The 21,841-nt window shown below is 46.2% G+C and overlaps 1 protein-coding gene across 1 annotated transcript in view; it reads left to right on the top strand.

The window, feature by feature from the left end:
• Positions 1-21,841, top strand: part of Chchd6 (coiled-coil-helix-coiled-coil-helix domain containing 6) — a 213,691-nt gene that overhangs the window by 122,259 nt on the left and 69,591 nt on the right. The window contains exon 5 of the mRNA XM_052174302.1: positions 2,741-2,824. Within this exon, the coding sequence (XP_052030262.1) occupies positions 2,741-2,824 (84 nt within the window). The remainder of the gene's footprint in view (positions 1-2,740; positions 2,825-21,841) is intronic.

Below are 21,841 nucleotides of genomic sequence, written 5' to 3'. Positions count from 1 at the left end.
CTCCAAAACTGTCAGTGCACATATTTGCTTCCTTTTCAAAACTGAGTTCCATGAGCACATCTGATACAGCTGAGGTCCCTTTTCAGGAATGCCTCACTCATAATAGACACTTGGGAACAGCCAATGAGTTGCTGAGCAGTTACTGGGACCATGATGGCCACTTCAATATCACCTGGAGAAATGCCGTTTTCTAGGAAGCCTTCTGGCTGTAAGCTTTGTCTGTGTTACCTCCTGTCTATTATTGTTCATAGAGATTTCATTACCAGCCTCACAGCTGACTAAAGTAGACTAGGACATAAATGCCTCCCCTGACCTGACCTTGGTCTTTTGTATGCAAACATTGGTAAGTTTCAGGCCCAAGCCTGGACAATAAGTCTATGATAACGCATCTCTGCCCAGAGCTTTACTTCTGCAGTGTTTGCTGATGTGGTTGTCCTAGTGGCTGCTGTCTGAGTGTTCAGTATGAACAGAATCACAGTATGTCATTTGGAGGCTGGGTACATGCCTGGATGAGCCTCCTTGTCCTTCCTGCCTCAGTATCCCCTAGGGAACAGCAAATGAGTCTCATGATAGTTTTGCCTTCATATGTCACATTTCTGCTTGGCTGGAGCTACAGGTCAGAAAATGGCAGGTCCACACCCTGCAAGATATTCCAGTACTGGCGCTTAATTGTATCAGATGGCTTCTCCTCTGATTGCTCCAGAGATCATTCACAGTTGGTGCTGGGCTGCTGAGAGGCCCCACATACATTAGCCATGCCTATGTGCCTGGGACACAGCCTCATCAGCTCATCACCATGCTTTGAAAGATCCTGCGAGAAATCCCTGGCATTCAGTCCACTGTCTATGTTTAGCTTTGCTGGAGTATTGGCATTCCAGAGGCATTCCAAGGAGCCTTCTTGAAAGATCTTATGAGAAATCCAGGCATGTAGTCCCTTGTCTGTGTTTAGCTTTGCTGGAGCATAGGCATTCTGGGACCTTCTTGGGATTTTTAGATTCTTCAGCCTCTGGGGAGCCAAGTTTCTTTGCTCCACTTGACAGGTAAGGGAAAATACATAAGAGGAAGGCAGCTTACCCAGGACTAGAGAGGCTACTGCCTAGCTGTCTGCCCAGCCCCTGGCCTGGCATTGTCTGAACCTTGGCCTTTTCCTCCAGCCCTTTTAGCATGTGCCTGCTCACAATGGTATGCAGGCAGCTCTTATTGCACCATTCTGGAAGGTTCTAAGGCAACAGGTACATCATTGCCAAGGAGAGGGCTCCCAGAATCTCTACCCTTTTTCTTCTCTTATATTTTTGAGGGATTAAGACATCTCTGTAGACACCATAGTGTAGCTTAAAATAAAAAGCTCAGAATTTAGAAATTGTGTGGACTCATGTTCACAGTAGGCCTCAGTCCTTGATAAGGTTGTGCTCTTGGGGATGATGAGGGTAAGTGCCACCAGGAGCCTAGTACAGTGCTTGCTCACAGAGACCTCATATGAGTTGATGACAATTAGGAGTAATGTTCCTCTTCCATGTACCCCAGACTGTCCAACCTCTCAGGCCCATGGTGACTGCATCTGTGTACTGAGGACAGAGGCAATGGATCTTAATACATAGTACTGGAAAGCCCAGTGAACATGTGGGTATTCCAGTCCATACTCCCAGCTACTCTAAGCTCCCAGCTGTCCCAGTGCCGTAGACCTGTGTAGAGGCCTTGTTCTAACCCTGCTCATTACTGAGTGGTACCCTCAGCCTTCAGACCGTCTTGTAGGTATGGGAAGCAGAGAACACTTCCATTCTAGTTTTAGCTATTGCACTAGAGAGATGGTCTGTGCAAGCAAGGAAGTAGTTCAGAGTCATCTAGCTACTTAAGGAGAGGACTGGGCTGCACCCCAGGCTGCTAACTCCAAGCTGTTCACCCTGGCTCTCAAAGTCATGACTGAAGGAAGGAGGTTCTGTTAAGATGGTTTCAAAGGACTCATTCAAACACATCCCTTAGGTTGGTAGAAATATATACCCTCTTCTTTAAGACTCTACCTCTCTTGCTGTACACCAGGACTCCTGCCATATAGGACAGTGGCATGGTATACCACCAAATATCAGGATTCAAAAAACAGTGCCAAACTCTGACTCTTTCTCAACTAGGTTAGAGGCAGCTTAGTGCTAACACCAGGTCCAAGTTCACCTCTGCTCTGTGAGCTCTGTGTCCTATATGCTGAGCTATCATGGCAGGAGTCCCCATGTACAGCAAGAGAGGTAGAGTCTTAAAGAGGAGTGCATATATTTCTACCCACCTAAGGGATGTGTTTGAATGAGTCCTTTGAAGTTCATGCTCTGCCTGTGAGCTGTTGAATAGTTACTTACCCCCTCTGCTTTATCTCCTGTCATGGGGATCCATTGTGACTCTTGACACTGATTAGCTTAATACACCCTACTTTCCTCTTAGGCTTTAGAAGGAACCTAGAAATGTCCAAGAAGCATGTAAAACAGGACTTGGCAGACAATAAATATTCCATAAACATTAGTGATTGTCATCTGCAAAAATGGTTGTGCTAATTACCCACTTTGAAGGGCTGTTGTGAAAATTGGGGATAACACATATGCATGGCCGGCCACAGCCTAGGCTCTCTGTGCATTACCACTGTCCTTCTCATTGAGCATGACTGTGAGCAGAAATGTCAGCTGCCTTCTCCCTGTGCCACTCTCTCATTCAGCACTACTGCTGCCAGCTAACTCAGGCTTTGTTCTCCTCCAACTAGGCCAGGGAACTGGAGAACAGAGAGGCCGAGCTCAGCCGCCGTGACACCTTCTACAAGGAGCAGCAGGGGCGCATCCAGGAAAAGGTAAGGCGCACGCCTGCTTCCTTCTAGGTAGGTCCCAAAGGTACCTGAGCAGAGCATACCACCATGACATGACGGGAGACCAGCAGGCCCCATGCTGGCTTACTCTAGCAGCAGTCACCCTGTGGACTGCCCACCCTCTTGCCTCCACAGGAGCACCACCATCTCAGCCTTTCAACAAGTTGCTGTCACAGAGATAATTGCTTTTTAATTGGCCGTTTTCTGTGAATGTGGCTGGCTCTACTACAATCCAGTTTTAGAAAAATAATTCACTTTCACCACAGGGCGGTGCTGAGACCCAGTATACCTTTTTCACTTGAGTTAAGCTACACTGGGTAAAAATAATAATAACATGAAGGCTTGCTGTACAAATGCATTAAAGTTGTATCATCGATTTCTCCTGGGACTTGGGAAGATCAAAGTGCCCCGCTGCTGCATGCTCGCTGCTGTTCTAAGGATGAGCCCAGGGATACCAGAGTCACAGGCATTTTTACCTGGTTAAATGCTAGCAATTTATGATTGAAAGTTTATTTGGTAACGTGCTTACTTTGGGAGGTTTAATTTGTTGATTGTGACAGATTTTCCAAAGAAATGGCTTATAACATGGGAAAAGATGGTTGGGAAATTTTTAAAAAAGTATTCTCCCTTATGCCTAAGAAAAGTATTCTTTCTCATGCCAAGCAATCTGAGCCACCAGCTATTGCAGGCAAGTCTTCTCCTGTCATTTGTCATGGTTTGGAGCTTTGAAAGTGACAGTTTGCTTGAGGGGCCTGCTTTCCACGGGGGTTTTCTTCTGCAGCATGCCACAGCAGAGTCTGGCAGAAGTGTGGGTTCTGGATTTCCAGGTAATGAGGACAAGAGGGCGGGGGCTCCCTGCTTCACAGCCACCTGCTTGCCCACTTCTGCCAGGCAAGTAGAGGAAAGCCAGCATTGAGGATAGAGCCCTGACAGTGATGCCCTGCAGTCCTAAGCGCGTGCCTGAGCAGTGCCAAGTGGCCTTTAAGGAGCCAGCTTTCACAAAGCAGCGCCTGCACAGGTTTGACTGTAGCCTGCCATGTTAAGAATTGTGATTCGGGATTACAAAAAGGAGTTTTAAAAAAATGCACCAGCTATGGCTCTAATTATCACAGTCACCCATATGTTCTCGGGCATGGAGATAGTCTTTCTGGTTGTGTGTGCCGCACTGTTTCCTGCTGCGCTCTCCGCATCTCTGATTTGGGCTTGGCTACTCGGAGCTTGTACACATGCTTCTGTAGGGTGGGAGGAAATGGCCTCGTAGCAGCTTTCCTCTCTAAATCTGTTTTCCTTTCATCGCGCTCCTCTTGCTCCTCGGTTTCTCTGTAAGGGCAGTCTTCTGCTCTGCCATGGGAGAGGCAGTCCTCCCCCCAGGCTCTCCGCCCCCCACTCTTCCTCCCTCCTGCTGGGAGAGGGGTGCCCTGCTCCTCACACACAGAGAATTTTACATGCTTGTGAATAGTTCTGCGCTTTGACAGGAGCTGTCAAAGTATGCTCTCCTTTCTGGTAGTGCTTTGCTGGCAATAACAAAGAGGAAAACACCCCACATCCCAGCAGATGGAGATCAGGCTAGAGGTAGTGGAGTTGTGGAGAGGCCAAAGAGTGAGGCTTACCTGTAGTAGTTCTGAAAATGGGGTTTGATCTTTTCCATAGATAAGCTTATTCTGGTAATGGTTGAGAAGAGGAAAATGCAGCCTCTGACAATTTCTCTATAGCTGCTGCTTTTATTGAGTTTGGCTTCTGTTTGCTGAACACTCCCAGACTTCCCTTTGCCTTCCAGCCACCATGCTCCTCCCCTCCCCGTCCTTCCTCATTCCCTTTCTCAACATCCCCTTCCTGTCTCTTCTTCCCTTCTCCTTCTTTTTCTTTTCTGTTTCTTTAAGTATAGACACTGACAGCAGAGCCTGATGTAAGAGGAAGTGGGGAAGATATGGACAGTGGAACCCCATTTGGTTCCATGACATGGAGAGTGGAATCTTACCCAGGAGGAGAAGGGCTCATTCTGGAGCTCTAAGCAAGTCAGGGTGCAGGGCAAGGCGGGAGTAAGGTGGAATGGTTGAGTCCTCAGGCTGGAATTCTGCCACCGCCATCCTCAGGTCCAGTCCTAGGATGGGACTTCCTGGAGGCTTCCATGTGGGCCTCCCCTGGCCACTGTGACAGGCAGGGAAGGAAAGTCTGCATCATCCAAGCTCATGGCCCAGGAAAAGGAGACTTTGCAGTGCTTTTATACTGCTGTGCTTATTCTTCCATAATGGCCTTTTAGTGTGGAAGGAGAGGCTGTTATTCTTAGCAAACTTTCTGAATAACTATACACTGTACCACATTGAAAGGTATAAGTGTAGAGTGTTTTTTGGATAACAGTGAACTGCTGAGGACATGGGCCAATAGAAGGTTCTCTCATGTACCTGAGGGAGAACTATAAGCAGACTAGTCACAGAGAACAGTCATGCATCCAGCTGAACTGACAGCCTGGGGGTCAGCGTCTGAAAAGCTAGGTTGTCTCTGTTGCTCTGCAGTTCTCATTTCTCTCTATGTCTCCATTTCCTCATCTTTGAGATGGAGTCATCTGTGCTGCCTGTGAAGAGGGAATGGAGACTAATGTAGGCAGTACCTATGGAATATGGAAGTGTTGTCCTATACAAGATGCTGGGTTTGCCCTGTAGATACTTGGGATCCTGTATGGTATCATAGTGAGTTCTTTAGTTTGGGATTAGTGCATAGACATGGGTCCATACATGTATGCTGTGAGTTTGAACCTAGGTATGCTGAGGTAAGTTTCAATACTGAAGATGATCTGTCCTTATCTCCTACTCTCTGGGATGGAAAAGCCTCCTCTCTGGGCTTTATATGAATGCCTACCAGGAGTCCCATGAGCAAGGCCTTGTGCTGGGGGTGGGGAGTTGGGGGTGGAGGGAGGGCTAGTTCACACTGGCATTTCTCACACACCAAGAGAATTTTTATTGTGTGTTAGATATATGCACCAGGAAGGTAAAACCCTCACTGTCCTTAGAGTCGTGCTCAGAGGACCTCTTACCATCTTGCTTGCACTCCAGGTGAATATGCACTCTGCTTTCATTTTTGTGAATTCTTCTAGGATATGAAAGAACTGGGGCAGGATCCCCGCATTGTGCCTGGAATCAGCAGGGGTGACTTGTGTCTCTTAAACCAGTGCATTTGCTTCTGGCAGAGATTCCTGTGAAATACCTGAACAGCTCACAGAGCTCACCACTTTTGCTGGCAAAAGCTCAATTGGCTGTGACTAACCATGGCCATCCATTGAACTGCATAAGAGAGGACAAGTATGGTTTAAGGTCCTGTACACATCCTTTCGTTCAGCCTTGGTAATGGAACAACAACCTTGTGCTGAGTATGATGTTTCTATCCTCTGATCTCAGTTTTCTTTTCCTTGAGGCGAGGTGATAATCTGCCCATTATTTTATCATGAGTGATTATTTGTGTAAAGCAAACATTAGGATGCATACTGACAAAAGTAATAAGTTCTCTTTAATGTTATTTTCACCTTTTCCCTCTTTTTTAATTTTAAGTACATAGCCATTCCACATCCATTCAAGTTTGTTGTTTCATGGAAGCCTCAGGTGTGGTGAGGCTTGGGGAAGGCTATGGGTCCTCTGGTGTGGAGGGGCTGTGGTGAGGTTTGGGGAAGGCCATGGATCCTCTGGTGTGGAGGGAAGGTGGTGAGGCTTGGGGCAGGCCATGGGTCCTCTGGGGTGGAGGAGCCGTGGTGAGACTTGGGGCAGGCCATGGGTCCTCTGGGGTGGGGAGGCCATGGTGAGGCTTGGGGCAGGCCATGGGTCCTCTGGGGTGGAGGGAAGGTGGTGAGGCTCCACCTTGAGGAGTCCTCTGGAATAGAGAGAACTGATGCCCATGTGTGGCCCAAAGACACACACACACACACACACACACACACACATACACACACACACACAGCTGCATGGAGGACAAAGTTTGTAAGCTAGCTTCTAAGACTGAATTTGGAGAAAGCACAAAACTCAGAAATGTTTGTATTCTTCCTGGACTTTGGCTCTTTCCCAGCACAAACATCTGTATACTTCCTGCTTGCCTGTTCCTGAATGATCAACACTTTCCTCCTCCTTTTCCTCTGATAAAGAAGGGCTGTAAGCAGATCCAAACAGTCCTGATCAGCCTTCTTACTAACACACTCACAAAGCCTGCCTGACTAGGCACAGGTATCCTTGTCTCTTGGGGTGTCGATCAGTGTATTCACAATGTTTTCACTTGCTCATGAGCATGTACACAGCAGGGAGGCATAGCCTTCACCCACGGGGTAAGACTATTGTACACTCAGCAGAAGGGCCAACATGGAAGAGGTAAGAGCAGGTGAAAGTTTCATACAAGGCCATGGGAATACATCGACAAAGCCACGTAAGAAAAATTGAGGTCCAGGTCTATTTTGACCAGGTGTGGACATAGCTAGTGACAGCAGATTCTCCAGCAGAAGCCATGGTGCAGTGCTCAGGAAAACCTCAGACCAGAATCATAGAATCCATTCATCTATCCAGTAAGAGCAAGAGTGAGCAGCCTGCCACTGCAGACAGCAAAGGTGAAGATTGTAAACCCTGTGAAGGAAGTAAAAGAGGCCAGGTGTGAAAGGGATGAGTGGGATCTATCTGCATACAAGCAACAAAGCAGATCTGAGGGTTACAAGGTTGACCGGTGGAGATGGCCTGACTGGAAGAAGATGTGTAGCATGGGAGTGGGATACTGGTCACCTCAGGTAAAGCCCTGACTAGAAGAAGATGCAGGGGCTGGGCAAGATCCACTCTCTGACCTATGAAGGATTCACCTGTTAGGTGTTAGATTTTGAGAAAAGGACTGCCACTGAAGAGGGAAGGCCACTAGAGAGTGCCTGATACCTTCTGCTGCTTTGTCCCTTCTCCTGGGGTCTGGGGCCCTCCAACAGATCTGAGCACACACAGCACATACCATGTTGACTAGTCCATGCTAGTGTCTATGGCTTCCCCCTCCTTCCTGGAAAAGCTGCTGAGCACAGTCCTGATCACTCACAGTCATTCAGAAAGGGTGATTCATGATTCATTGGTAGGGGCCAGGAATGCAGTGCTGGGCATATAATAGGGGCTTAGTAAATATTTTCCAGAGTAAAGGGAGGAAAGTATGTGCACATAAACAGGAAACAAATGCATTCGGGGTTCTGGAAGGGAAGAAGGGAGCTTTGTGAAGAAGGCTACTTAGTGGAAGCAGTGTTTGGAGAATGACCAAGATGCCCATGACAGCCTAAAAGGTGGAGGGAGGCCCAGCCTCAGCAGAGGTGCCCCATACATAGGCCATGGGAGGTGGGGCTGAATAGAAATTGGCATGTGATTTCAAGGGACCTAGCTGAAACATGTGGCCTTAGTTTTAAAGTCTGTAAGGCCTGAAAGAGAGATTTGAGCTTGAAAGCCCAGGAGAATAATGGTACCATTTAAGGAAAGTCATGTGAGCTACTGCTTTTGGGGATATTGATGAGCTTAATTCTGGGCATGTGCTTATGAGGCAGAATGTCCAGCACGATTGAGAAGTGTTAGGCAAGAGGAGTGGATCCTGAAAGACAATTGTCACTCTGAGTTTTGAGCCTGTACCATGTGCCAGGCCCCTTTCATAAGTTATTGCTGATCCTGGCTTCAGCCCTGCAAGCTAGATTATATTACATGTGTTCTACAAATGAAAGAACTCGGAACCAGGCTGAGCGGGCTGCCAGAAGCCATGCAGCTGATAGATGGAGTCTGCTCCTTTCACCACACCATGCTGCCTCTCTACATCAGCTTGGAAAAGAATGTGGGAAGCAGGCCGGATTCTGTGGGGGCAGAGAGCATAGACCCCAGAACACATGTGTAGCAGGACTTGTGAGCCACACCCAGGGAGCCTTGTCAGTTCTCCTCTCAAGAGGGACTTTATAGGGACGAGGTAGGCATGTGAGGAGGAAAGGGCCGGCTGTGTTTTCAAGAAGTTTCATCAAGAGTATATTAGTAGTTGAGAAAGGAGTAGAAAACCTGTATGTCTGAAAGGAACACTCCTACCACCTTTTAGAAAGGGTCCAGCAGACGCTAATCCAGAGTCAGAGGTGGGCATGCCAACAAATGGCCAGAGGTTCTTTAGGAGTGAAGATTTCAGGCCACATGGTAAGTAAGCTTGTTGTTGCTGCAACAACAGCTGCACAGACAGGCATGTCCATTAGACACCTCTGTTGAGTACCAGGCTGGGAGAAAGAGCATTGTCTGCCGGCTGCTCCACTGGTGTGTTGTTTTGATCACAGCACCTCATATTTGTATGTTCTCATGAGCTGTGAGGGGGAAGGGATTAGCACATTGTTTAGAAATGCCTGAGCACCAGAGAGACAGAAGATGCAGTGGAGCTGGGAACCTGTGCCCTGTGTCCTTTCTCTGGTATATGGGAAAATAGCCCTGCACTTTAATGGCTTAAGAACCACATAGTACAGTATTGAGTGCTGGATTTTCAACACCACTTGCAGCTTTGTGGAGTTTACTATGTCACATAAGACCTTTACATTTTTACAAGGACAGCATTATTAGCTTTGGTTACAGGTTACATAATGAAGACATGGCATATATCCTTTGCCTTATATCCTTGCATCAACTGAAGCTACCATCAGTGGTCCTAGGTAGGGATAACAACAGGGACTCTTGTTTCCGTGTCTGTCTACTATTCCTCTGGTCCTCTTGTTTTTCCATTGTAGTGTGGGGAGTGTTAAGCTCCCATTGTGTGGAGTTAGATGTCTTACACTAGTCATGTTAAATATGTTTCTCCTTGCTATGAGCAAATACCTTTCATAAGCAACTTAAGGGGGGATTAATAATGGCTCCTGGCTCACAAAATACAACCCATTTATTGTGGGGAAGGAAGGCACAGTGGTAGGTTGTGGCACAACTTGCTGACATCTTGGCAAGCCACAGAGCAGAGATGAAGTGGAAGCAGGGCTGGGCTATAACCCTTACAGTTCATTCTTACTGCCCATGTCTGTCAGCTAAGACCTTTGGGTCAAAGGTTCCACCACTTTCCAAAGTAGTGCTACCATGTAGGGACCAAATATTCAAGCAAGTTAAGTCTGTGGAGGGCAGTTCATATTCAAACTATAGCCTGTCTCAGTAGGCATTCAAGATTGGCATCCCACCTCTACCTCCATCATCTTCATCATCTCCATCATGACCTCTACCTCCACTGCCTTCATCATGTCTACCATTTCCACCTCCACTATCACCATCTCCATCATTTCCAACAACTTTACCATCTTCACCTCTACCTTCGACTCTACCACCTTTGCTACCTCCACCTCTTCTATCTCCTCCACCATCTCCTTCATCTTTACTACCTACCTCTACCCTATCACCCCTATCACTTCTACCACTTCCTGCACCACCTCACCATCTCTCATTTACCATCTCTATTAGCATCTCCATGATTTCTACCACCTGATCAATTTTCATTTCCACTATCTCTGCCTCTACCAACATCACCTCCATCTGCACTATCTCCACCTCTTCTATCTCCTCCATCTCCTCTTCAGCTCTACCTCTATCATCCCCATCTTCACCATCTCCCCCCTCCACTCATTCCTCCTTACTTCCACATCATCCACCACCTATGCTTCATTTACTTCCACCACCACTACCACCACCACCACCGCTACCATCTCCCCCTCCTCTATCACCTCCATTTTTACCATGCATCCTCCTCAACCTTCAACCTCATCTATGTGTTCATGCACCATGTCCATGTCTATCTTTGCTCTACCATCGGGTCCTATACCAGTGCAGCACCAGCACATAGACCTCCACCTCTATCTCTGTGCTTCTACCTCTGCTCCATGTTTACTTCCAGGACCATTCCCACTTATTCCTTTCTAGCGCTCCTTTCACAAGCCAAGATCAGCTTGCACATCCTTACCACCCACTCTGTTGTGGGAGATATTAAAAAATGGCACCATTCCACGCTATACCCAGCTACTCAGCTGGGTGACAACAGTGACTGCTGACTTGGCTGCAGTGCTTGCTGGGAAAGCACCAGGTAAGTTATGAGCGACTCATTCTCATTCCTTTTGTTTCATTCTCAAATAATTCCAGGAAGTGGGAACTCTTACCAGCCTACTGGGCAGAGAACTGGCACAGTCATCCACAGCAGTGGTGCCACAAGTTGGGTAGAATCACAGATAGCAGAGTTTGTTGCCCTAAGGCCCTGGCCACCTGAATTCAGGGAATCAATACTTAGCATCTGCGGGACTCAAGTCAGCCCTGTTTCTGGGGAAGGTTCCTGAGTGGAGCACATAGGAGCACTGCAAGCACTGCTCCCCTTGGCATGGCTGCTTCTGCCTTACCTATTGTTCTTCACTTAAGCACCTTCAAGCCTTTCTCCCCAGGTACTCCACATAAGTGACAAAATGTAATTCTTATGCAGCTATAATGTCCTCATCTTACCTCAGGGGACAGACATTAATGATTTTTTTTCCCAAAAATACCTTCTTCCAAGATACTTGGATTTCTATTTGTTTGGGGTATAAGTCTTTATCCAATAGTCACAGTTGGTTCTTAGTTCTGAAGCCCATGGTCATGGTTATATAATTTAGACTTTTTCATGACAATGGTTTGTTCCTTTTTTCCTCCTTCAGTGCATGGAACCTGAACCAGGGAATTAAATGCTGGGAGAGCCTGTTAGGAAAGGGAGTTGCCGCCCAGGTCAAAGGCTAGCCCTGTGGCTAAACTGCTGCTTTCTGCTACTGATTTGTGTTGTTTGCTCTTTAGCATTGCTAGGGTCCTTTCAGCCCAGACTCAATCAGTAACTTGGAGTGGTTTCTGTGCATTCCTGCAATAGCCATAACATGCAGTGCTTCCTGCTCATGTGCATTCTATGTTGTCCCTGCAGCACATTACGTCTCCTAAATGGACACTTACAATGTGGAGAGCCAAAAGTGACTTTTCATCACATGTGCAAGTTATCACCCATTCCAGTTGGAAAGGATTTTGTTAAATGGTTTTCAATAGATAGCTGCTCCAGGACCGTTCCCACTTACTCCTTTCTAGCGCTCCTCTCACAGGCCAAGATCATCTGGATTTGAACATATGAACACCTTAGCTAGTATGTAGTGGTGGAGGCCAAAAAGGGGGCCCCTGGCATCAGGATTCAGTATACTGTGACATAGTGCTGGGGACTGTGTCTTACTCCTATCACTGAGCTAGTACTTCCTCACCCACCTTGATCCTCCCTCCATCCTGGCAGCCTGGTAGAGTCTGTTACATGAACTGAAGCCACATCTTTCCCTCCCACTATTGTACTTTTTTTTCTGGACTCCTCCCATGATCCAGCATCCAGTTGTGCAGCAAGATTTTCTGGGGTTTTTCATTGTCTTTCCACTGCAAATCAGGACAAGGCCAAGATTCCTCAGCCTAGGCTGCAAGACTCTGGTTTGGGTTGGGCTTGTGACTTTGGGCCCTTCCCAGCCTGACAAGTATTGCCCGTTCTGGAAGCCCCTTCCTACCTCTCCCTGTGCCACCTACATGTGCCTGCTATCCCAACAGAGCTGTCATGGCTCACCTAATTCACTTTTTGCTCCCTCCCCTTTTTTGTTCCCTGAGTTCAGAGCTCAGTTCCTGAAATATCCAGAGGTCAGCCAGGCCTGTGTGGACTTGAGAGGGCGCATTCTCCGAATGGCACTGCATGTTCCTTGCTGCCTTCTCAGTCCCATCTCTACTTGAGTATTTGTTTCATAGGAATTACTGGGCCGTCTGCTTGGAGCCATGGAATTATAGTACCTTTTCCTTAAATTGCCTGTTGTTTATTTCTTAAATAATATGTGTGCATAGTTAGAAGAAAAACAGAAAATACAGATAAGCATAAAGACTAAAAGGAAATTAAGTAACTCAGCCTGCCCTTAAAGAAATGACAGTTGCTCACCTCAGTGCTCACTTACCCAGCCAGACCAGGGTAATGTTTCAGTAATTGCAAAAATGGGACCATAAGCACACATGCTTCCCGGTGTCCTTCAGTTCTTGGTTCTGTCATCAGCCTTTCGCATCCAGTTTATCTCAGTCTAACGAGCAACTCCCTGCCTGTTGTCTGTGCCTTATTTACCAGTTAACCTGTCAGTACACTGTGTTGTTCTAGGTCTTTCTGGCATTAGAGACATCTGGACTGGTTTTCTAGAAAAATGCATATTTAGACTTAAAATTTCTGGGTCATGAGTTCCCAAGGAACAGGGGTGATACATGCAGGACAGGTTGATGCAGCTTACCTTCCACTGCAGGTGTGTGACAATGCTGGTCTCCCCTGACTTTATGTGTGCAATATTTTCCTTTTCACCTTTTAAATAAATTACAGATATAATGCTTGTTTGCAGAAAGCATGGAAAACATGGCTGGCTGCAGATTCAACCCTGGGGGTGGGATAGCTTCCTGCAAATACTTTCTCTGCTGGGTGCCTTTACTGCTACAGTATAGACATACATGGTCACCAATAGGGTTGCAATGTATTTTGTAACTTATTTTGTAGCTTGTACATAACAATATGCCTTGGAAAACTTTACATACCAGCTTTCTCTTCACATCAATCTCACTTGTTCCTTTTGATAAGTGCATGATGGGAATCTCTTATGTTTATTTGGTGGTTTCCTGTTAATGGCATGGAAGGTTAGCATCTCTGTCACAGTTGCTTTTATTGGTTACCCCCAGATTCTCTTCAGGAATATATTCCAGTGAAAGGACTTTTCAGGTTACTCCCCAATGTTTGTGCTATTGCAGGATCTTATCCCTTGTAAGAATGACTACACTTTACAATTATCAACATAAATATGTTTATTAATGAATGATTAAAATATTCATTGTTAGAAAAATTCACTTTTCCTGGTATGTTTATTCATAGATACTCTTTGTGGGATTTATTTATTTATGATTTACAGAGTCACTGTTGCCCAGGCTTGGCTCAAATGATCCTTCCACCTCAGCATCCTGTGTAGCTGGGATGATAGGCTGTTTAGGCAGCTAGATATTGGCGATCTATCTGTTTGTGATTAAATTTAAATGCTCTTCCTTCTCCATTTTTACTTTTTGGCATTTATGATTATTTTGAAATCATATTTATTAGTAGTTACATAATTCCATTTCTTGATTTGAAACTCTGGTCCTGTCTTGAAAACTCTTGTGTATAAGAGCTCTTACTGATGCTACGGACCTCCTGTTATTTCCCCTTAGGTGATTATCACTGATGGAGTCCATAGCCTCACCCAGATCTGCCCTGTCTCTGGCTAACTGACCTTATATCAATGAGTCACCTCTGCTGAGCTTAGAGTCCTTGTTCTTAGGGAATTGAGGACCTGAGGTGGACAGGCCTCCCAGATATAGCTAGGTAACCAAGAGTCTCCTTTCCTTTTCTTCTGTGCTCATGGGTTCAGTTCATCTTGTTGATAGACAATTGCTGTTGTTTACATGAAACTAAATTGCTTTTCAGGGCACAATGGTGGCCACTGGTTCTACTTCCACCCTGAAGAGTGACAAAGTTGTTACAAAGTCACTGGGTCCCCCCTGCCATCTGGCCATGTATATTGTGTCAAGAATTGGAAAGAACTGCTCTTCACCCTCATTTTTGTCTAGAACTCATGACCTTCCTGTCTCTCATTAGAATATGTGAAAACAAAAGGTGGGGAAATGGCTCTGGGCTGGGCAGGATCTGACACCCTACATTTACGCTCCTATCTGTCATTTGTGATGCTCTGTCCTTTTCCCCATCCATAAATTGGACATTGCTTGTCCTGGGCATCTTCTCATTTACTCTGAATCCTCAGAAGTGCTGCAGCCCAAGTCTCTCCTGTGAGTGAATCCAGGTTGAGGCTGGATGCATCTGGATGGGGAGATTTGAATTCATTTAGTGTGACTGAATGTTCTCTTGCAATCTCTCCTGCCTTGAGTTTCAATTCCCTCATATCAGTGCTTGATTCAGTCTCAGTCAGGAGATTGTTCTCTTTGATAGCAGAGGGAGTTTAGGAGTTCTTTCTTTCTATCTTGCTAACTGGCCACCTTTCACCCCAATATGAGTCCAACCCTTCCTGCTCTTATCACTCCTAATCCAATTTTAAAAGCTCCCTCCCTCTTTCCTTTTTTTTTAAAGGCTCAACTTTCCAGGCCTCAGCTCTCCTGACCCTTTACTTACATGCCTGGACCATTCCTTATTGCCAGTTCTTTGGTTTCCATTGGAAGCAGGTATTTCTAGGAAAGTAACTACTAGGTCAGATCTAGGAGAGGCCTTAAGGTCCTCTCCTAGAAGCATATAGAACTCATGAACTCCCTTCCTACAAACCAGTCTGTTCCTCTGGGCCCTGTTCCTGTCTCACCCTGGGAGCTACAGTCAGTAGGTGTCAAGGTCTTTGGGGGTAGGGACAGCTCACAAGCTCCTCCTTCCTTTTAAGAACATTCATTTTATTTCTTAAGAGTGTTTGCATATTTGAACTCTTACCCTCACAGAGTGTGGTCTTCCCTCAGGGATGTTTGTGACTGAAGAGGATGCTTGGTAACATCTGGAGACAGTTAAGGAGATGGTGCTGTGTTCAGCTAGTGAGGGACAATGGTGTTGCTTTCTTTTCTACCAGGAAGAGCCCATGGTGAGGAGCCATTCAGCAGGAGACAAGCAATGGTGCCAGAATGGCCCAATAACCCCAGTGCAGAGCAGCTTCTTGAACCTCATCAGCCTGAGGTGTTTGGTAAAGGCTGTAGGCTTTACCAGGCAGGATGACACATGCCCATAACTGGAAACACTGAGGCAGGAGAATCACTTAATCATAAGCCATCTGAAGAACCTTCTCTGGGTGAAAGAGAATGCAGGAGCCAAGAGAGAACGAGCACAGGAGCATTTGCTGGGATGTACTGGGATGATGGTCCCATGTCTGACTTTCCTGTTAGTCCTTTGCTGTCCTGAAACCTCTGTGCCTTGCTTTGTTTGCTGCCTCATTGTAGTTCATTATTCAGCACATGTTTCACAGATATCAGCAGGGTGTGCTCAGGAAGAGCCAAGGAAGGGAGACTTCAGTCTCTGATGACAGAAAGGCTCCAGGTGTGTTTAGTGTCTTCCCCTGGCATATGGGTGTCCCTTGCACAGGGCACCATGAGGTGCCAATTCTGCCAGGACTTGGTTTGGGTTGGCAATCCAGAGTCAGGGCTGCTGCAGTGCGGTGATAAGACCTGCTGGTCCATGCTGGTTCTGGGGCCTGCAGGCCTAAGCATCGCCTCGAGCAGGCCGGGAGGAAGGGTTCTCTCCTGCGGCCTCCTTTTAGGCCAGCATGTAAGGAACCTTCTCTAGCTCCATTTGTGGCACAGCTCAGTAGTTGGCATTTTGCCAGGGGCTTTATCTCTAGTTGCCAGGGGTCTTTTGAGTGTGTGCAGCTATTCCCATTGTATGGTGGAACTTGGGGCTGTGGTACACAGCGTTGCTCAGTCGGTGGTGAAAATAGAGCTTAAACGTAGCACTGGCTGATCTAAAGTCTATGTTTTTGCCTCCAATGTTGAACTATGATTGCTGTTTTCAGTGGCAGGAACTCGAGCCATGAAAAATGGGAAGGACCTCATTCTGCATTACTAGCCAGTCATGTCCGCTGTAGACTGCCTCATGTCACCTGGGAAGTTAGTCAGAGGTGCATCTGGCTCACCCTTGGGATGACCCTCTCGAGATGCCTGTGGGATTCATTCCATTTGCATTGCCATCTATCATAGAAATTTATTTGTGAAATAAATTTCCTACAATTTTATCACACTCTCAAATTGGTTCAAGTGTTCACAGTGAAACAACCTTAAATAAGCTTTAAGACCCTGGATGGAACCAAGCAATGGTGACACACACCCTTTAAAAAAAAAATTTTTTTTTATTTAAGTATATGAGTATACTGTCACTATTTTCAGACACGCCAGAAGAATGCTTCAGATCCCATTACAGATAGTTGTGAGCCACCATGTGGTTGCTGGGATTTGAACTCAGGGCCTCTGGAAGAGTAGTCAGTGCTCTTAACCACTGATCCACCTCTCCAGCCCCCAGTGGCACACACCTTTGATCCTGGCACTCGAGAGGCAGAGGGCAGGCAGATCTCTATGAGTTTGAGGCCAGTATGGTCTACAGAGTTCCAAGAGTTCTAGGACAACAGCCAGGGCTGTTACATAGAGAAACCCTGTTTCAAAGGGAAAAACAAACAAACAAACAAACAGAACAGAACCTGGATGGAGTTCATTGATTGAGAAGAAAAATGTCATGAAATCAAGTATCAGAAGCTTCTGCAGTAGACTGGGCTATAAGGAACTAGTGTCATCAGAGGTACAAGAGCCAGCTCTACTCAGGTTGAGGATCCCTGCAGTGACACAGTGTGAGGGCTCTTTGTCTTTCGGGTGTGTGTGCTCCAGTCACACTGTTATTCCCAAAGGGTGCCCTTTTAACCAGATATTAGGAAATGCAGAGTCTAGTGGGCCTTTCCCTCACTACCCATGTCAGTCATTTCTAAACAGTTAAAAATGATCGCCTTCCATCCTGGCTGCCAGCATCTATTCACTGGGCCTTAATGGCCTCCTGGCCTTTAGTTCCAGACTCAGTGAGTACCCAAGGTGACCTTGCCTGTGCTCTGATCAGAGGATACTCTGTTCACATGGCTACCACGTCACAGTCCTGCTTCTGGGTTCACTTGATATTTCTACAGACCTCAATGTTTCTTGAGCCTTGTTGGAAGTGCCAATCAGACTCTGTATCCTATGACTCAGGACACCTTCCCTGGACCTTCCTGGAGAAGTCCTGTGCTAGCCTCCACATCCCAAGACTGAGTGTTTTTTTTCCCCTATCCCAAACTGCAGACCAGGAAAAAGAAAAAGGAAAAAAAAAAAAAAAAGATCCTTATGTGTCACAGCCTCAAATACCAGAAGCTCGGGCAGAGAGAGAGAGACAGAGGGGCGGGGGAGGGGGGGAAAGATGGGTGCCTTGTGGAAAAGTGTTTACCCAGTACAGATCCTGGGGAGATTCATGCCTCAGTGTACCTTCAGCAAGGAACTGGCCATTGGAGACTGCCAGGGGTGGTATCTTTCCTCCTGGTTAAGCCACCTGAGGTCCATTTTGAGCATGGCAGAGCTGAGGGTGGAGCTTTCAACTAGCCAGGTGTACACTGCCCAGCCATGGTAGCACTGAGGCACCTAAACACCATAAGATAAGAGCTTATATATTTAGAATGCCAGTGGGGAACGGGCCATATGGGGTGTGTTCAGGTTTCTAGTGTTTTAAGGAGTGCTGGGTATCAGGTAAGGACTGTTGATTTACTTCATGTTGGTCTAAGCAAAGCCAATTAGTGCAAAGGTGGGCAAAGCTTTTCAAATCTGAAAGCCCAGATTGTAGCCTCAAGCTCAGGGAGGCTCAACTTACTTATCCAAGTCACAGCATATGTGAAAGGCCTTCTTGGAAGCAGCACACTGTTTTGTTTCTGTCTGAGATAATCGGGAATATTATAAGTTCCTCTACTATCACAGACTCTCCCTAAGGAATACTGCCTAAAAACCTGTAGGCGCCTGTGCTTCCTGTCGTTCCCGGGAGGAATGTAGGTCACTTCATTGTCGCTTGTTAAAATGGTCAGCCTTGGCAAGTATCTTTGCTGTTCTAATGGCATCTAATGAGAACACCAGCTTCTGGCAAAATAAGAGGCTAGAATGTAGAATCTGCTAATTTGCTGGTACTTCTTGAATATCAGCCAGTGCCTTTGCCTGTCTAGAATAAAGACTGATATTTACTGCACTCCTGTGTGTGGCAGACACTGTGCAAGCATTTTATAAGTATTAGCTCTTGAAGCCTGCAGCTCAGGAAATACTCAAGAAATGCCTGTTGTGTGAACTTAGTGAGCAAGGAAGGGCCTTCCGTCCCTGTGCTAAGGCTGTGCTGAGAGGGGAAGGAATGGGGAAGAAGGCTGGCTTGTTCAGAGGATCCAGGAAAGAGCTAGTGTAAAGGGTGTTGTCGCCAGTACGAAGAAGCAGAGTCAGTTCCAAACCTCCAGGGATGAACTGGATATGAGGTGGTAAAGCAGCCTGCCAGCACTGTGACAGTGTTCAGTATCGTTCCTGTTTTTGTGACATTTTAAAAAGTGGTAAAGTATAATTGTTAACATTTTATGTTTTATCGACTATGTTTGGTCGACAATATCTCACTTTCCTCCTGAGCATGTGATCATAAGCAGCGCATCACATCAACACCCAGTGTGCATATCCTCTGGCCACTCCTATCAGTGGGCTAGAATGTGAGTCACTGAAAACTCTTCCCAGCCAACTCTAATGGATACTGCATTAAGATGCACAGATTCCTTGTTTCTGTTGAACAGTCTCATGCGTGTAAATCATTGAAGAGCAAAAATTATGAGGCAAGTCTGGGGAAAAATCACCCTCATCAGTAACATGAGAAGGGACTGGCAACAGTCAGAGGCTGAGACAGACTAAAGAGCATGAGCAGAATGGAGGGAAGGGGTTTATGCAGGAGGTGGCCTCTGAGGGTGCTGACAGGAGGCTCTGGGGTGTGAATCACCAACTGCTAACAGACTCTCAGGCCTCTGCTAAAACAGGGCAGCAAGGATACAAAGATTTGAACCTGCTTATTTTTCACAAAGAAGTGCAGGAAGAATAGGCATGAACTGATGTTTTGCCAACTAGGCTGAAGAATAAGAGGAAGACATAAAGGAAAGGGGGCACTTAATGAACTAGAAATTTTATGTGTACTGTGAATCTTGAACCATAGTGTTTTCTTTACTCAAAAATTATGTCAACAGTAAATATCTTCCCTCTATATTCCCAACAGGTATCCCTGACTAAACTCAGGGACACACACATACACACCCACACATATTTACATACATACATACATACATACATACATACATATATACATACATACATATATACATGGCATCAAAGTAGGGGTACTTGTTAGAAAGTAGGGTTTCAACAGAAGGTACAGTGATATAAATTAATAGAGAGTGAAAATGAAATTCATATGTGTGTACATATGTGTGGAATTATCAATGAATAAAAAATAAGTTAAAATTACATCAATAGCTGGTTGTAGTGGCACACACCTGAAACCCTAGCCCTTGGGAGGCTGAGCCAAAAGGATATATAAGATCTTGGCTAGCCTGGGCTACATAGTGAGACAAATAAAACATAGATCAACAAAGATAAAGGAAGTAAGTTTGAACAGAAACAAATATCTTCCTGTGTTTCAAGGACACACCATGATCTTATGTAAGGAACATCAGTAGGCTTTTAGTCAAGGCAAGATAACTAGACTAATTTCTCCCTACTCTTTCCTTCCAAGAACACCTATGATTCCAGAAACTCTGTTTCTGGGCAGCCAAAGCAGTGCTCTGAAAGAGATGGAGCAGTTTTGGCTAGCTAGAGACCCAAGACTTAGCATGGTTGTCTGAGGCCCAGCATCTCCCAACCCTAGTATAGTATCACATGTCAGACTCCTGTACTCCTTTGGATTGAGAGGAGGTGGGTCCAATAGCAACAGTAAGAGATGGGGCAGGGAGGACATTAAGTGGCAGGAGCAGCACTCCATTCCAACAAAGGAGACATCTCCTGTCCCCAGGTGGTAGTATAGAGGCCGAAAATGCTTTGTCCTGTGACTCAGACTCCATTCTCCATTAGGGCTGTTAGCTGTGCCACATCAGCAGGAGACATGATGCCACAACTGTATCTAGGAGCTGCTCCCTTCCCCCACCTGGAAGCACTTAGAGTTGTTGTACTGGCATGGGTCCCCTTCAACACCCACTAACAGAGAAGCACTCTGCCTTGCACAGGGACATGCTTTCACCCTAGGATCAGCAGGAAACCCACAAAACCCACTGCCCTCGGATGGCTAAGACAAACCTGAAGAGTGCAGTTTTGCCTCTGATTCCAGAAGCTGAACATGAGTCACATAAACCCAAAGAAGTCCTCATCTGAAAATGAAAAGGATATAAAATAAATTATTTATTTTCCACAGCATTGTGGCAAAATACTTGAGATTTATTTTGACGCACAGTTTCAGGTAGTACATTCTACCATGGGGCATGGTGGCTGGGTAGGTCCATTCTGGTGGTGGGAGCTTGCAGCCATCACCTTCTTAATCAAAAAAAAAAGGGGGGGGGGGGCAGAGTTTCTTTAAAACTTATCCCTAGTGACTCACCTCTACTTTGCTATTTGAAACACACAACAGAACAAGAAGCTGACATCTGTAATACTAAAACATCATATGAGACAGGAGTAGGTAGAAGAAGGTCTGAGTATGAGGCTGGGAGCAGTACTGATAAGAGGCAAGCCACTGGGAGGCACTGCCCAGAACACCTGCTGTGCTACAGGATGCAGGATCTAAGACCTCCACCTGGCTGCAACCCTCCTAGAGGACAGGTATGGAAGGGGCCTAAGACAATAATAGCTGAGTCTGCACAGGAATAATGGGACCCCAACCTCAGAACTACAGCCACAGTTGAAGGCCTAGGTTAGAGGGGTGCCTTGTCCCCATCCTGGCATCTCTCCAGATGGGTGATAGAACCTTCTAGGGGACTGAGATGTGAGGATCCTAGACAAAAGACTGAGTGCAGAGGGAGGGAGCAGAAGAGCCATGTACGAAGCTACACTACAATCTACAACTTCTCTTCAACCAAATTGTTAATTGAATGTGAGGACAGAAACAGTTCAAAATTTCTATATCCTGGCACCTTTATTAGGAGGATGCAGAAGCTGTACTGAGGACAAAAAAGAACTAGGGAAAGGTTCTGTAGCAGATGATGCTCAGACAAGTGTCAGGCTGTAGGCAGAGAGCTGCCCTGGGCTCTGAAGCAGGAACACTGCTGGCCAAAGTCAGAGAGCCAGGCGGCTGCAGAACAACAGAGCTGCTTGAGAGAACGGAAGGAGCAGAGCTGGGTCTGGAGAAAATAGATCTTTAAATGAGGGGATTTTCATTGTGGGGAAAAGGATGCAATTATGG

This window comes from Apodemus sylvaticus, chromosome 2 (assembly GCF_947179515.1).
Source record: "Apodemus sylvaticus chromosome 2, mApoSyl1.1, whole genome shotgun sequence".
NCBI classification, from domain to species: domain Eukaryota; kingdom Metazoa; phylum Chordata; class Mammalia; order Rodentia; family Muridae; genus Apodemus; species Apodemus sylvaticus.
Note: the sequence above shows the minus strand (reverse complement) of the source record. Positions and strands in the feature narration are given on the sequence as shown.